The sequence below is a fragment of the Sinohyriopsis cumingii genome, chromosome 1, assembly GCF_028554795.1.
Source record: "Sinohyriopsis cumingii isolate HCF-2022 chromosome 1, ASM2855479v2, whole genome shotgun sequence".
NCBI classification, from domain to species: domain Eukaryota; kingdom Metazoa; phylum Mollusca; class Bivalvia; order Unionida; family Unionidae; genus Sinohyriopsis; species Sinohyriopsis cumingii.
This window is the reverse complement of record NC_142961.1, coordinates 186,290,536-186,308,244: the sequence shown is the minus strand read 5'-3', so window position 1 is coordinate 186,308,244 and position 17,709 is coordinate 186,290,536. Positions and strand designations below refer to the sequence as shown.

The 17,709-nt window shown below is 37.0% G+C and overlaps 1 protein-coding gene across 5 annotated transcripts in view; it reads right to left on the bottom strand.

The window, feature by feature from the left end:
* Positions 1–17,709, bottom strand: part of LOC149808534 (uncharacterized) — a 185,706-nt gene that overhangs the window by 134,935 nt on the left and 33,062 nt on the right. For 3 of the 5 annotated variants that reach the window (XM_089978672.1, XM_089978707.1, XM_089978692.1), the window contains exons 4-7: positions 15,368–15,578; positions 8,791–8,843; positions 4,937–5,357; positions 4,369–4,476 (exon numbers count right to left, since the gene is read on the bottom strand). In XM_089978672.1, coding sequence (XP_089834798.1) covers positions 4,369–4,476; positions 4,937–5,357; positions 8,791–8,843; positions 15,368–15,578 — 793 coding nt within the window. The remainder of the gene's footprint in view (positions 1–4,368; positions 4,477–4,936; positions 5,358–8,790; positions 8,844–15,367; positions 15,579–17,709) is intronic. The other 2 variants (XM_089978682.1, XM_089978701.1) reach the window with 2 other exon arrangements.

The following is a 17,709-nucleotide window of genomic DNA, read 5'->3' as shown; positions in this document are numbered from 1 at the left end:
GACCCCAATTAAATCAGGATAAGTGGCAGGTCTGTGGAAGGAAGAATGGATTCCTCGATACTCCTGCTTCTTTTGGATATAAAAATAAGTGTTTATAGTGATCCTCTGATATTTCAAGCTATACTTTGAGGAATACAAGAAAAGGACCAGCTCAGGAGTGTAAATTTAATTTCAGCAGCAAATAAATATATAAAAGTCCAAAATGTCTACTATATACCAAATGAACGAGGTAAATTGTGCACAAACTGTCAAAGATCAAATAAAATAGCATAGTAGCAGTATTCTTTATTTAGTACATCACAAGTTTGCCAGTCCTATCGGCTAACTTTTGGGATTTATTCTTGGGCTGTACACATTTCTTCTTAACCATAATATACCTGGCAATGGTAATTCTATCTGTTCTCACAGGCATCATAACATTACATGATGTCACTTGATGCTATGTGACATTTCTTCCTACAGTGTTGTCTGGTAATGTAAAGTGCCCTAGATCAGGTCAGACACTACAACCCATCAGACAACACTGCAGACAGTTCCCTTGTGATAAGGCAATGAGATATGTGTAGTACATTACTTGACATATTTTGAATTCCCACTGGCAATATGTATAGGTATTCACTGTATGTTCGCCATGAGTCTGAATGAGGGTGGTACACTCCACTGAATACTGGCTTAGCTAGCAAAGACGGGTTCTGTCAGAAGCTTCTTCTATTTATGAATAGATACAAATAGGTCACATGCTTAATGGTACTGATTATGCTTAATAGCTGGTATTATTATATGCTAACTTTTTTCTCCATTAACTAAACACTATCAGAATCATGCAGTACTTTTCCATACTGCATTACTACAAAGAGTAACGTGTTAGGAACTACTTTTTATTGCAAACATATAATGTACACTCATGTATCAGGCATTGGAGGTTTTCTTCATTTATTTGATCTGTCTGTGGATGGTGGAAATGATAAAATAATGTGGATGAGATCAATGAGTCACAAACAAAACTTCCAAGCAAGCAAATGAATGAATGTGTTATCTGCAATGTCCAGTAATGAATTTATGTCAACAACCGTGGGGCATGCTGTATTGAAAATAATCTATCATTTTAACACTGCTTTAACAGAACAACAATTAAAAATCTATCAGTTCAGACTATGAGCCAGGCTCTCAAGAGTCTATAAAAAAAATCAGCATCGAATTGCATATTATGGCCAAGGGATATCCCATCTCTCTCTGAGATATCCCATTTTAAAAGCACTAAATTTGAAGCAAAAGATGCAACTGAAGGCGGCTTTTGGTTGAAAAGCAAAAGCCACAGAGCCAAGATGATGAAGCCTTATTTTCCACTGGCAAATGGGCTCTTACATCCCAACTGCTTTGTAATTTTCCCGGGTTTTACTTTTTTGGAAAATTGGTTGGATTTATAGGACAAGTCAGAGAGGTCATGTAGCTGGGGTCCCTTCAACAAGGAGCATGATGTAAGTGATAGGGCAAAGGGCATAAAACTGTAATCTATAGCTGGTAGTAACAATCGCAATACATGAACTTACCTTTCTGCATCCTGAATTCCCTCAAAATAATCCACAGTACAAAACTGTACTGCAATTTAGACTACATTTCCAGCAAAATCACATTTCCAAAAGAAAATTTACTGCACTCCAAAAAGAAATAAATTTGATATTCCCCAACAAACAAACAATACTTAATCTAGCGTCTTCAAAAATTTCAATTAAAAGAATTTCATTTTATTTCTCCACTTTAATATTTGAAACTATCAATGACAGAACAGAAAAAAATGTGCAGCCTGCTTGAAGGCATCCCTTTAACCACACTACATCATACAGAAAACTGACCAAGATTAAAACTCCAGTTGGACAAACTAGATAAGCTGAATTTATTTGGATCAACAGAAAACAAAATTTCTCCATACCAGTTCAACTGGAAATTATTTTTTCAAGGAGCAGACATTATCAATATGACTGTAAATTTCAATTCTATGTAGACCATAACAAGATTTTGTTTTGAAATGAATAAATTAAATAATATGTGCATGTTTTATTTGATATATGTATATATGACTTCAGTGATGCTGAAGTGTGTATACCTGTGTATAGTATATTGTTCTTATATGACCAGTATAGTCACACGTAATTATTAATTTTAAATCTGTCTGAGAATGTGTTCATGGATACCCAAGAGTGTACAAGTTATTTTTTAAATATTTTTTAAAAAAAATTTGTTACAAAAATTGTGGACAACATGGCAGATGGGTCTTTAATGTGTCATCGTCATTTTAATCAAGTTCTTTATTATTATTATTATTATTATTAAGTGTGTGATATGTTACCAAGTTCAAATGTTGCCGGACAGTGCATGAATACCATTACTCTGTATTATTTAACTATGTTTGTGTATTTACTTTTGAATTTGGGAGAAATTATATTACTTTGTTTCTTGTATTCTGTTTATTTTATTATTCAGCCTTAGACTGAAAAGCAAACGAAGTGTATAATAAATATATGTGCAGGAAAATATCAGCTTGTTTTTTTTTCTGAGCTACACTGCCCTCCTAACATCACACAGTATAGCTCAGAAAACTCATATTTTGTTACACAAATGCAGTAACCTAAAAATATTTAAACTTTTGAAGTATGTATATGACATAAATGTACTTATCTGAAATGCTAGACTAGCTCGAATATGGTTTCTGTAAAGCATAGTGTCTCGCATGCTAGTTCTGTGAAGCATGTTGTCTAATGTGTTACACATGCTAGTTCTGTGGGGCTTGGCATATAATGTGTGACCTATGCTAGTTTTATAGCGCATGGTCAGTTGGCATATAATGTGTGACCCATTCTAGTTCTGCAATTTTTTTACAGCATGATGTCTAATGTGTGACACATGCTAGTTCAATGCAGCATGGTCGGTTGGTGTCTAATGTGACCCATGCTAGTTCTGTGCAGCATGGTGTTTAATATGTGACCATGTTAGTTCTGTGGAGCATGGCTTCAAATGTGTGACCCAAGCTAGTTCTGTGGCACATGGTCACTTGGTTTCTAATGTGTGACCCATGCTAGTTCCCTGGAGCACTGTGTCAAATGTACTACTTATGCACTTATGTATCCGCTTGTTATCTGTCCAAAACTTGAACAAAGAATTGTAATGGTGACACAACTCCTGAACCTACCATCAATACCACCAGAAAAAGATACCTATTTTGCACCATGCTGTACCTACCATCAACACTACCAGAAAATGATACCTATTTTGCACCATGCTGTACCTACCATCAACACCACCAGAAAATGATACCTATTTTGCACCATGCTGTACCTACTATCAACACTACCAGAAAATGATACCTATTTTAACCATGCTGTACCTACCATCAACACCATCAGAAAATGATACCTATTTTGCACCATGCTGTACCTACCATCAACACTACCAGAAAATGATACCTATTTTGCACCATGCTCAAACAGATAAGATAAAGTTGTATTATTGTTTATATTGGTTTCCTTTTCTTTTTTGTCCTTGGAAAAAGTTTAGTAAATTCATAACATCATCCTGGCAAACATCATTTTTATACACTTCTGATGTAACCGATTTAGATAATGGATATAATTATTATTCATCCATTGTCTAAAATAGGACTATAAAGTTGGAAAAGAACTAACAATACATTTTTAGGTTAGTAATAAAAGCATTGCAAAACACTGAAAGTCAAGGCAGTAGACAGTCAGCAGAGGGTTCAGCCAAAAATTAAGACAAGTGTGAAAGAGAGATATAGTCTGTTTGCTACATCTTAATTATCAAAAAGTAAAAAACAGGACAAAAAACCCCGTACAGCTGAATACTCTTAAAAACAAACTTTGATATATGCAATTAATGAACTTTACAATTCAGGCTTAAAACTGCTTTCTTTGTTATCACCTATTTTTACAAGTCTAACACAACTGGTTGCTTTTAAAGGGACAGACAATATTCAGCAATTAGTTTCACTACACCAGTGATCTGGTTCAATGGCAAGGGCCAACACTACTATCCCAAGTCAAGACAGATTAGCTGCAGTGCCAGCCAGTCACATCTTACACCTGTGCTGCAAATCCACTGAATAAAATCTATGAGGTAATTTCTCTAAAGTATATCATTTACGAGGTAATTCCTCTAAAGTGCTTGTTTGTTAACAGCTTAAGTATAGGAAAACATTTTAAAAAACACCAGGCATCTACAAATACTATAATGAATATGTTCAAGAATGAGGGTTGCCTCATATCATGGGGACATTTGAAAAGTGAATTTTATGACAAATCAAGGGATAGCAAACAGACTATAATGAACTTGTGGCATGCCAAGACCACAAACCTTGAATTCCATCATCAACATGTGATCGATGGAGATTAAACAGGCTGCTATGTATTGCCTTCATTCCTCGATGGACCTCATCAATTTTTCTACGTTCAAAATGTATATCTGCAACATAGGGTCAACTTCCTGGATTAGACACCACTAGAACTGTTTGAAATATTTTCTAACTCTGAAAACTTAAAACTATAAAATAACCTTTTTGGCAAAACTTCAAATTTCAAAGACAAACATCATGAATGGAACCCTTGTTTCCTTCCAATTACAAAAATGAACCTCCTTAATTCTACATGTGGTATAAACTAATCCTAAATGAGATATGACATTTATCTCACTCTCTCTGAGACTCGTAAATAATGAGAACAGTTATTCCGGAGGAAAAGTAAAGTTTAAATGGAATGTCTTTGCTACATCCAATATGACAAAGATGGCATGTATGGAAATATCATTTTAAATAGGGTCTTTCAATGAAATGTTTTAATGAAGCTAGAAAACAACAAATCAAGGCTAACCAAAAAAAAAAGTACATCCAAAAGTAACTATAGCAACAACATTAAGTAAGGTTTACCTCCTTCCTCCTCCGTTTCAGATTTCACATCCTGATCCTGTTGTTTCTTGTCCTCAGTATCATCTGATTCTTGTTTCATCTCCACCACTGTGTCATCCAAACTTATTTTCTCTTTGATGACTCCTGGTTCCACCGGTATTTCATCTGATTTCATTTGAACTGCTTCAGCTACATGTGGTTTTCGTGACTCACCTTTGTCCACCACAGTTTCTGGGTTTGGTTCTTTATCGCTGGACATCTTGTCAGTTTTTTCATCTATATACCCTTCGTCATCTAAGTCAGTCTCATCAATTTCTGAATCATCAGTGTCATCATCAGGCAGATCAGTGTCATCAGGGAAGTCTGGATTATCTAAATATTTATCTTCCTTATCAATTTCTTTTTCACCAGCTGGATCTTGATTTTCTTTCACTGCATCCTGCTAAAAATAGTCCAAAGATGCACATGAGAAATGGGTTGGAAAAAGTTCTTGTAACTATCACTTAATCACACATTTTAACATGAGTCCCTCCAAGGGACTGACATTCTACTGTGCAAGAAGAATTTCCAGGAATTCAAGATAAGATCATGTCTTCATTTTATCTGATGAGTGTGGAAACTATCTCTGATATTTTTCATTGATAAAACAATTTTCAAATTAGCTGCTGTGGTCGGCTTACTGAATGTCAGGTTGGAACTATTTCCATTCAGACAAAGTCTACATAAATCGAAGTCTTTTGGTGAAGACATCAATAGCGACAACACGATTTTCAAGACAAATGTAACGGCAGCCATACTGTACATTTCACTGGCACCATTCTCATGGTAGCCATATTGTACCCGTCACTGGCACCACTCTCATGGTAGCCATATTGTACATATCACTGGCACCACTCTCATGGTAGCCATATTGTACCCATCACTGGCACCACTGGTATGGTAGCCATATTGTACCCATCATTGGCACCACCCTCATGGTAGCCATATTGTACATATCACTGGCACCACTCTCATGGTAGCCATATTGTACCCATCACTGGCACCACTGTCATGGTAGCCATATTGTACCGATCACTGGCACCACTGTCATGGTAGCCATATTGTACCCATCACTGGCACCACTGTCATGGTAGCCATATTGTACCGATCACTGGCACCACTGTCATGGTTGCCATATTGAACATATCACTGGCACGAATCTCATGGTAGCCATATTGTACATATCACTGGCACCACTCTCATGGTAGCCATATTGTACATTATCACTGGCACCACTCTCATAGTAGCCATATTGTACCCATCACTGGCACCACTCTCATGGAAGCCATATTATACATACCACTGGAACCACTGTCAGGATCAACAAGGTATCATTTATGAAAATCCAATGTTTATACAGCCATCCATTTAGAGGAGCAGAAATAACAGTACTTTCAAGATAGCCACTATGGTGGTCATATTGAGAGTCAATTGTTTTAATTTAAGACCAATTGGACACCATAAGAACTCTTCTGAAGAAAACCCCCTTTTCAAAATTATCTCAATTTCAGAGGAATAGTGAAAGCTGGAATTTCGAGATGACCACATAATCCTAATATAAGACTTTTTGGAGGACCTGAAAAGTACATTTTCACCATCTGAAATTACCAGAAATGCCCATGAACTTGGTGTTGTGTATTTTTGTGGTAGCAAATCAGCTTGTTAATTAAATAATATTTGCAAACAGTACAGTGGAATCAACTACTATCTTTGGGTGAAATCTAGAGTATAGACTTGTAAAAATATTTAGCTTGTGATGAAATCAGCTGAATATTGTTGTTGTTGTTGTTGTAGGGTTTAATGCCATTTTCAGCACATGATAGGCAATACATGGCGGCCAGTATTAATGGTGGAGGAAGAACCCAGGAAAACCACAGAAAGAACCACCGACCCACGAGAAGCTACTGGCAAGCTTTCTCACATACCTACATTGGCCGAATCCGAGACTCGAACCCACGCAGACAGAGGTGAGATGGCAGTGATCCGTAACGGAGAGCGCTTTAGACCACTCGGCCACTCGGGGCCCTGCTGAATATTGAAGATAATACATTACAGCAGCAGCAAATCTAAAACTAGAAATGACACATTTTTTGGGTAAATTTAGTAATTAGCCAAGTAAACAAATTCTTTTATTACAACTTGTTATATTTCCTTTGAATGCTTTTATATTAAATTTCATAATACTTGGCCACTGTGTTAATTTTCTGGAAAAAAAGTCCAGAAAGTATGATTTGAATTTCAGGATTTTGTTTATTTTAGAACATTCATATATATATATATATATATATATGTCATAAACTAACAACAAACAGTGCAAAACTAGAATTCTAGCCAGCCTAAGCACTTAAGACTCTTTAATGAGTCTTATTCAAAGGCAATTACAAAACATATACAAGAAAAATAAAACAGAAAAATAGTTATGTTTGCGAAACTTTACATAGCTGTTTCTACAGGAATTCAACCTTTTAACTCTATTATATGTAAACTAGTTTATTTCAGCTTGTTGCTTAAAAGGATGTAAATATAAATAATCTTCGGCATGATTGGGGCAAATCCTGTCACAGCACACTGCACCAGCCAAGTTCTGAATTGTTTCTAACGAAAACCTCAGGAACAGAGACTCAGTGGGGTTTGTAGGGTTGCAAAGAGTGTCTGACACCTGTATGTGGAGCCACAAGGGGCTGATACGAGGTATATAGGGACATTGATAACCAAAACTCGATAAGTCTGAACCTAAGGATTGCTATGATAACAAAGATTAGCTGATACTCCATACATGCACTGTATATGAAACAAGTTACTGCAACCAAACAGGTTTCTGCAACTCTTACAATGAATTAAATGTATATGCAACAGTTTCTGCAACTCTTTGAGTGAAGTAAAGGTACTCTTTAAGGATGCTTTACTCCTGTGCCTGTGAGTGTGCTGACGTGTTCTGTTTTATTTTGACAAATTATTTTTGAACAGCAACCTGAATTTTTGTACAAAGCCAACATATAACGACATGCAAATGAAAAACACTTCCTGTGTATACCTATTTATAGTGTTTACTGTCATTATTCTGCAAAGAACATACAAATTTTGATTAAGCAAGCCTGGTTGCCGATGCAAGTATTGTTTTTGAAACAAAAGTTCATTTCATTTAGCTTTGATTGTTAACTGCACATAGAAAGACAAATACAATGAGACAAATTCCAACAGAGAGCATCACCTTGCTTTATTCCAAGTGATTTTCTGCAAAATATTTTAGAGCATGTTCACACCTTTTGTGAAGACATGTTTGCATACATTCTGCATAGTGAGACTTATTATAGTTTATCAAGGTCAAAGCTGATGCTAGTAACATGAAGTAGTGTAACCAATGGAGCTAATCCCCCACCAGCATGTCAGTCAAAGTTCACTGACATCATGCACTTTAAAGGGCACAGAGCAGAATTCACAATTATAACATGATGGGCATACAGATGTTCAAAACGTTTCAGCAATTATTTCTACACTGTAATGTAGACACAGATTGCGTCTCTTAGTAGGCCATTAATGATGATTTTGTACCGTTAACATAGTGATTGCTTTGTCTTGGCTTTCCCAAAAATGTAAGTTTGACATTAACATGACATAATCCTGATCCAAATAGTACCTGCCATATGATGGTAGAAACATTTTAAATAAAAAGGCAAATGTCAGATGTGGCTAACACTAAAAACGTGTTCCTGATTAATATTTGCTACCAAAGATTAAAGTATAACCTTTAACCTTTTACCCAATATGAATTCTGAGCATTTATTTTTTTGTTGGTAACCATGATATGAACTATTATTTCATCCCAAATTTCTTACCTTACTTTTATCCTGAATACTTGAAACTGTCGTCGCTTTATTATCACTCTCATCTAAATAGAAAAAAGAGTTTCAACAATAACAGTTCAAATATCCACACAGCAGTGAAGTTTGGGTTAATAAGTTACATTTTTTTTAAACAAAAGATAGTGGCAACTTAAATAATGAAATAGTAAATAGCAAAGGTAGTAGTTTAAGTTTCACATTAAACAAACAACGATGCAAGGGTCTGTATGTTGAGACCACAACCAAAATATGATGTAAAATGTGTGACCAAGACCGAATGGCTGAATGAGGATGTTGCAGAACGAACTGTTTAGACTTCAAATTTCAGGAATTAAAAGCAAGTCATTTTTTTTTCCTGGTAAATAAAAAGAAAAACAAGTGACATATTAAAATGAAAGTTTCTAAAACTTATTTCTCCAAGAATATTCAGCTGATCACAATAAAATTTTGGACATAAACTCAATGATCTCATCTCTCACAGAAAAGATGAAAAAAAGACCTTCTGTCTATATATCATATAGCTGATGAACAATAGTTCATACACATTACCACACTTAGCCATGGTTAGATGACCACCCTTATTCCATATGTTCACCAGTCTGATCTTTAGCAAAACTTTCAACAAGCTGCCTGCATTTGTTGGGAATACTGGAAGGGATTGACAGTGATTGGGTAAGTATTCATAGAGAAATGTAATTTACTAAAAACTTTCCTTTCTCCATTGAATACATTACCTAATTAAATTAACATTGGGTGAAGATGTAAGATGGGCAGGAAATAGATCAACATTCAACCTCTACCTATGTTTCTTAGTAGGAGCACAATGACTGCTCTACTGAAGAGCTGAACTTTAACCTGATGCAGAACAACTGCACATTCATACTTTTGCAAAGGAGATCCCTGTGGTTATTGTCAGGTAACTCGATCAGGTAGAGCAATGAGGCAAAGCCCAGAAATTAGGATGAGCTTTCACGAATGGAACAAGGAAACAGAATTTGGTAGCTACCACTGGCCCAATAAGACTCAGATGTTTCCTCTGCAAGGCCATGTCCCACAGACACAAGTGGGAGAAAGTAAAATGGGGCATGCTAACCAACCCTAATTGAACCAAAACATTACATCTGTAGGCCACACTGATTGGAATTGTTCATCCTGCAAGAGTTTATACATTGCTGATTTAACAACCCACTTTAGCCAAGATGCCAGCACTAGCAGGGTTGTGTCTTGCTGATGCCAGCACTAGTAGGTTTGTGTCTTTAGGATTGTGTCTTGCTGATGCCAGCACTAGTAGGGTTGTGTCTTGCTGATGCCAGCACTAGCAGGGTTGTGTCTTGCTTTCCTGTCTCAATCAGCAGGAAAAGCCTCTGATGGATGATAAAGCTCTGTGTGCCTCAGGTAGTAGCTGAGAACAATAACTGGATCCTGCAGCTTTGCCTCTCTAGATTGGTTAAAGCAGACAGTATTGTCTGTAGATGCGAACTTGATCAGAAAAGACAAAAGCTGGTTGCATCATTAGTACAACTAAGATCTTGGAACAAAACTGCAGGTAGTTCTGATCCAAGGACTATGCATGTAGTTCTGATCCATGGACTATGTATGTAGTTCTGATCCAAGGACTATGTATGTAGTTCTGATCCAAGGACTATGCATGTAGTTCTGATCCAAGGACTATTTATGTAGTTCTGATCCAAGGACTATGCAAGTAGTTCTCATCCAAGGACTATTCATGTAGATCTGATCCAAGGACTATTCATGTAGTTCTGATCCAAGGGCTATGTATGTAGTTCTGATCCAAGGGCTATGCATGTAGTTCTGATCCAAGGACTATGTATGTAGTTCTGATCCAATGACTATTCATGTAGTTCTGATCCAAGGACTATTCATGTAGTTCTGATCCAAGGACTATGCATGTAGTTCTGATCCAAGGACTATTCATGTAGTTCTGATCCAAGGACTATTCATGAAGTTCTGATCCAAGGACTATGCATGTAGTTCTGATCCAAGGACTATGTATGGAGTTCTGACCCAAGGACTATGCATGTAGTTCTGATCCAAGGACTATGCATGTAGTTCTAATCCAAAGACTATGTATGTAGTTCTAATCCAAGGACTATGTATGTAGTTCTGATCCAAGGACTATGCATGTAGCTTACTTAATCCTGCATGCTGAAGCTAGTACTATTAGAAAGCAAGTCTTGTATTATAACATATTCAATTAGGCTGAAGACAGGGGATCAAACAAGAGCAAGATGAACCATGTCAAGACCCAGAAGAGGTTCCATTTGGGGAATAAGGCATATGAATGTGACATGGTCATGTGAAAACTGAACAAGTTGGAAAGATCATTGTTGCAACCAATATCATCTCTTCCATGATGCTTGAACATTCTGAAGTCACAAAATGGTATCCTCTGATCTTGATAGGAACTAGCCACCTGGGGAATGGAGGCTATTAGTAGTGTGATGTCATAAACCCCTCAAATGCCAAATGAAGACACCTTTGTGTGAAGCAGTTGGCCTCCTCTTGATAATGAACTGACCAGGACATTGATCCCAAGAAGGATATATAGGGCTTGTATACATATAAGGTATTGGCACAATAATGGAGGAACTCTCATACCATAATACAAAACTCAAGTGATTTTGTTCCTGTTTGTTTGAAGAAGTAGTTCACAATGACTGACTGACACTATCAAAACCAAATCCTCCAGGCACAAGAGGCCTGGAGACTGTCCTTAATTTCCACGATACTGAAGTGAAGAGCCGTCTCTTGTACTGTCCACTTGCCAATGACTGTCATGGTAGCAAGTACCTCATCACCCCTATCCCCACCCCTCACACATAAATCCAACAAACTGGTAGCTGTAAGGAGTGTGAATTCCACTGACAGGGGGAAGAGGCTTCCAACGGTATTGATGCAGCTAGCCACCCATCTTGCCAATGACGCAGGAAGTGTTTTATTTCTCATCTGATAGCCTAATTTGGTAATCTATAAACCAAAGCTTGGTTGAAATGGTGCTGTAAGGCCACTTACAAAGGGGCTTGTAAATAATTTCACAGCCGGGGAATTAAAGACTTTTTCTTGCCATAGTGTATGTCCTGGCACACAATGCATAATCAATATATTCATTGTATGTGGGAGGTAGACAACATTGTGAGAAGTGACAAGGTATGACATCTCCACAATAACTATCCCAAAAACTGCAAAGGAAGGACAGAAGGTTGTTCATATCTGGAACTAAAACTGAACATAACTGAGTTGTTGCAAATTATTTTCCAGGTATGATGCCATCACTGTGAAGAATCTCCTTAAGTCAATCAACAAAAATCACAATCTATTTACAATAGATCAGGTAAAATCTGACGGGCACAAATTCAAGGTCATATTCTGTTGACCTTGTTGTCTATTAATCAAATCACAGCTTTAAAACTTCTGAAAGTGAAAAACATCACTCAATGACAACTCTCCAATACATAATGTAACACTTCATCTGATAGGCTACTAAAAATAAGTGAACCTGGATTTCCAAAGGTCACCAAAACTCACACTTCTATTGGTGCACATCAGATCTCCATTGGGCTTTTGTCGGGGATCTTGACTTTAATCAGATTGTCTTAATGTGTCGCAGTCCAACATCCTTGTGAAGGCCCCTATGCTGAGGTTCAGGCTGAATGGAACGGCTAAAAATTGGTACACTGCCCGGCAGTAGCTGAAGTGAATGAACTTAGAGATACTGTGTGAACTAGTATAATTTAAATATGTATCAAACAGATTGAGACTGATCATATATTAGTCATACCACACAGACAGCTGAACAGATCATGCCAGCTCAATTTTGAATCAAGTGATTAAGCTGGCTCAAGTCTATGATGGGTTACAATTTCCTATTTGCCTCCATGACCTGAACAAATCTGGAGTGAAAGATGAAAGAGTCCAATTTTCAAATTTACTATGTGCTTATGAAAAAATGCTCTGTGTTCTTCTTGACATTGTTGTCTTTGTGGAATCACTTTGGATCTCCATCATGAAGACGGATGGTGGAATTGGAGAGGACTGGATGAACAAGGTCTGGAGGCCCTCCTAAATGATTTGATTCAGTTTTGTCAGGAGGTTGATTCAAGTCTGGCAAAACAAGTCTGGCAAAACTGATGTCTGCAGGAGAGCTGTCAGCTGATGAAACGAATGACAAGTCATAGACAGTTTGCAGAGAGAAATTTTGTTTCCATAATTTGCTTGGTTATGCAAATGTTGTTGTTGGTAAGAAGTACCCGCCCCGCCCCCCCCCGTCATCTTAGCAACAATCACTCTGATATAACTCTTGATCAGGTCAAGATGCTGTAGGGAATTGCAAGAAAAGTTGAAATGACAACTAATGTGCCACCTCTAATTGTCTTATATGTATAAACCACTGTTACTTTTACTGTTTGTCTTTTCCATATGAAAGCTTAAACTGGTAACAATTTGAAGAGGAAAAAATGGCGGGGGGGCGTCACAAAGTGAGGGCAAGAGGAGGTATTCTGTAAGAGTAACTTCCACCTTTCTATCTTCTTTTGACATTGTTGTCTTTGTGAAATCACTTTGGATCTCCATCATGAAGACAGATAATAAATGTGTACCCTTCCATGTTCACTGAGTCAATACTTACTTACTTCATGTGTGCACTTTTCTTTCCTTTCTGACAGCAGAGACCAACGTTGTCGGGCCATACTCCATACTGAAGTTTTATGCTGTTTTAACCTCCCCATCATTTCTGACTGTTTTAACCTCCCCAACGGACGCTTGCTAGTAATTAATAAATGTTTTGACTGACCTAAATATGCGGATGGTATCTAAAAACCCTCTTCTTTTGACCCATGGCATTAAACCAGCATTAAAGCAGTATCACCCTAAGGCAAGAACAACGTCTGGAAATCTTCCAGTGAAGAGTATATCACTGGGAACTGACTAATGCTTAGGACTAAACTGGTCTGGCTGTCATAGCAGAATTTTGAGAGACAGACGTGTCAGAAACTTGAAATCGAGAGAACATTAAATTAAAAAAAAACTAAACTGTAATGCGCTGTAAAGATATGCTAATTAATAATAATAATAATAATAATAATAATACATACATATATACATGAACAACGAATAAAGTGAATAAGTCTTGTGAATTTTTTTATATCCCTTTTTAAACAATTTAATTATCTTTCTGTCTCTCAAAATTCTGCCGTGACAGCCAGACCTAATCGCAGTTCCATCCCAAGCGTTAGTCAGTTCCGTGTGGTACACTACACTCCTCACTAGAAGGTTTCCAGACATTGTTCTTGCCTTGGGGTGATGCTTCTTTCCAAGCTTACATCAGCAATTTAAAAATAAGGTCAATAATAAATGTATACATAGATGTTCTGTTCTGATAGGGATTATTATTAAAAAGTGAGTGCTCTGACGGATTTAACAACATGGGTCAAAATAAATTTATTAATTACTAGCGAGCGTCTGATAGTCAGAAATGATGGACAGGTTAAAGCAGTATAATAGTATCAGTACGGAATACAGCCCGACAACATTGGTCTCCACTGTCAGAAGAAAGACACAAAAAGTGAAGACCTACTTGTTGGTCCATATATCAATTGAAAGGTTTCTTTTGTGTTTTCAGAAAGGGCTGGATTCTGAGGTAACACAGGTTATTTGCCTCATGTTAATATGATCAGGAAATGCATTTAATGGCAAGAATAGAGAAAAGAATCTTTAAGCAGATTTAATATGTGTACCCTTCCTTGTTTACCGAGTCAATGCTTTCTTATTTCATGTGTGTGAGAACAGTTAACAGAGAGGTGGTGAATCATAAGTGAACACATGTCTGTATTTCTGTCAATGTGTGCTTTTTGGTGCATCTGTATACATATGAGTGTGTGTGAGTGAGAAGCTGTAGGAAACTGGAAGAAGTAGAAAGGTTAGAGTGTAAAAATATGCATACATATGAAGTTAAACATATTCTTCCAGCAATCTAATAATAATAAGTTTGGTGGCAATCCTAGTAGTCTGAGAGAAGTAGCAATAGCAAATGTATGCTTAGCATGTTGAACAGCATATGAAAGGCCATTGCATAACACCAACAGTCTATAACCAAAGGAATTGAAACTAACAGCTATCAAGTAACAAATCTGTGCAATGCTTTCTTAACAGATAAATGACATGGTGGGGCAGGGGGTTGAGTTTTATCTTAAATAACAGATAAATGACGTGGTGGGGCAGGGGGGTTGGGTTTTATCTTAAATAACAGATAAATGACATGGTGGGGCAGGGGGTTGGGTTCTATCTTAATCAGAATACTTAATGCTTATTCAGTGGAAATGGAACAGCGAGAGGGTGAATGGAGGGGGGAGTCATGGGAAATTAAAAAACAGGTGCATCAGCAGGACTTTGCAAGAAAATGTTGCAGTGCAAGAATTTCACACACATATGACCCTAAATAGGTAGATTACTAAGAAAACTAATTTCACATCATATCTTGGACTGAGGTAGGTTTTCATCACTTGTGAATGAGTAAACATTTATTTCTTTGTACGCTGAGAAGAGCATTTCTTACCCGATTTATCTTTTTCACTCAAATCTGTGCCACCAATTTCAGTTTCATCAATATCTGTATCATCTGCTATTTCAGTGTCATCTTTTGTCCCCTGCCCTGTGTCTACTGGACTAACCCCTGGTTCCCCTCCACTCTCCGCTACAGGTTTGTGGGCTTCATCTGCCTTTGAAGAGGTTTTACCCATAATTTTTTCTTCAAATGGAACATGTTCCTAATAAAACATAAACAATACGCCAGTTTAAAATACACTTGAATCTATAAATATCCTCAAAGTGTCGTCTACAAACAGCATTTCATTACAAACAGTATAAATAAAATATTATACAACTAAACCTCCTAATTAAGACTGCTTATTCACTTAGACAAAGATGGGATTAAAAGGACAAATTAGCTCTTTTACAAATGGGATAGACAAAGGTTAGGGTTAGATGGGATTAAGGGGACAAATTAGCTCTTTTACAAATGGGATAGACAACCAGAACTGATGTGAGGTTTTTCTATAGAGAGACCTCAAACTGAGATACTCATGATCTTTGTCAAATCAAAAATGGTCATTATGAAAGAGTTTGCTGTACATAGTACTGGAAACATGAGACAGAAGTTATGCTGTATTTCCAAGTAAAAGCAAAACGTTATGTCATGACTGACTCATACAAGACTGTTGGTTAATAAAAAGTAATTCACAACACGTCATAAAAGTTTAAGCAATAGTCTAAAACATGAGTATCACTGAAGTTGTAGTCTGCAGAAACAAAAGCTATTTGAGATGGGTTCATGACAATTTAGTTCAATAGTGCATTAAATAGTTGACCTTGTGTTGTAAAAACAAAGTCTGAATATGGAAAATAACAGGACATAACTCACATAAATGATGACTTGCCAGAATGTTATACATCTAAAATTTTCAAGCATAAATTTGCATGATAAAGTCCAATTAAAATTCAACAGTTCTTCATAAAGTTATGCTTCTGAAAAGGACAGGCAATAAGATGCAATGAACAATATTATGGAATGCTGGAACTTAAACTCTTTCAAATCTCAGCAGCATAAAATAGCATGCCAAATTTGGTTGAAATCTAACAATAACTGGTAAAGTAATGCTGCGGACACCCAAGTCAAGAGGACAGGCAATCAGGGAACTCCTGTAAACAAAGTCATGAAAATCAAGTTATTCAAGGTCTCACTGATAAAGAGTTTCACTTCAAAGTTTTGCATCTATGCACAGGGTCGAAAATGTAAAGAAAACGTACATGTGCCAAAGTTTTAAAAAATAGGCACAATAAAATGAAATTTGTATCATGGATAAAATATCATGCAATTTATCTCAGACATATCCGAGATATACAAGTTTCCTAGTTTGATTGATTTATAATTAATACAGTTTTTTTGTTAAGAAGAAAAACAAAACAGTTTAGTGACATCATTCAAGGTATTCATCACATATACATGCACAAACTGGATTTGACAAAAGTCCATTCATACTTCTTGTGTTGTGCTTGCAAGCAAGTTCAGCCAAACACCTTAGTCAAGACCTTTGACATGAAAATCAATGTCAGATCAGAGTGCTGTCTATCAACCCATTCATTGGAGTACTGCTAAAAACAATGTTAGATCAGAGTGCTGTCTATCAACCCATTCATTGGAGTACTGCTAAAAACAATGTCAAATCAGAGTGCTGTCAATCAACCCATTCACTGGAGTACTGCTAAAAACAATGTCAGATCAGAGTGCTGTCTATCAGCCCATTCATTGGAGTACTGCAAAAACAAGGGCAGCTCAAAATTCAGTTGTATATGTGTAAGTCATCATGTTCCTAGCTTAAAAGAAGTTCAAGAAATAACCTACGAGTTGATTCCAGGTCAATCGGGACAGGTTTTCATAACTCCTTCACAGACAGCAGATATGCTGGTGGTCAGATCTGCACCATTTTCATGTCATATCACTATGATGTCTGCAGTGTGGCAGTTTATAGTGATGTCTAGCACTGGGGCATCATGCCGCAGACATGTAGTATGATGTCCCACCCAGTCACATTATCCAGACACCAGGCCAACCAGTCCTAACACTAACCTCTTAACGCTGAGCGCCAAGCGAGGCAGCTGTTAGTACCATTTTTTAAAGTCTTTGGTATGACTCAGCCAAGGTTCGAACCCGAGACTCCCGAATCTGAGACAGATGCTTTAACCACTAGGCCACCAGAGCATTGCAAGTGGTGATGAAGAGATTTTCAAGATGACCAATACAGTGCCATGTTAGAGGTCAGACGAACACAATTTTCATTCAGACCCTAATATTTATTGTTATAACAGTGTCAGCAATGTCAATAAAACCATCTAGACAAG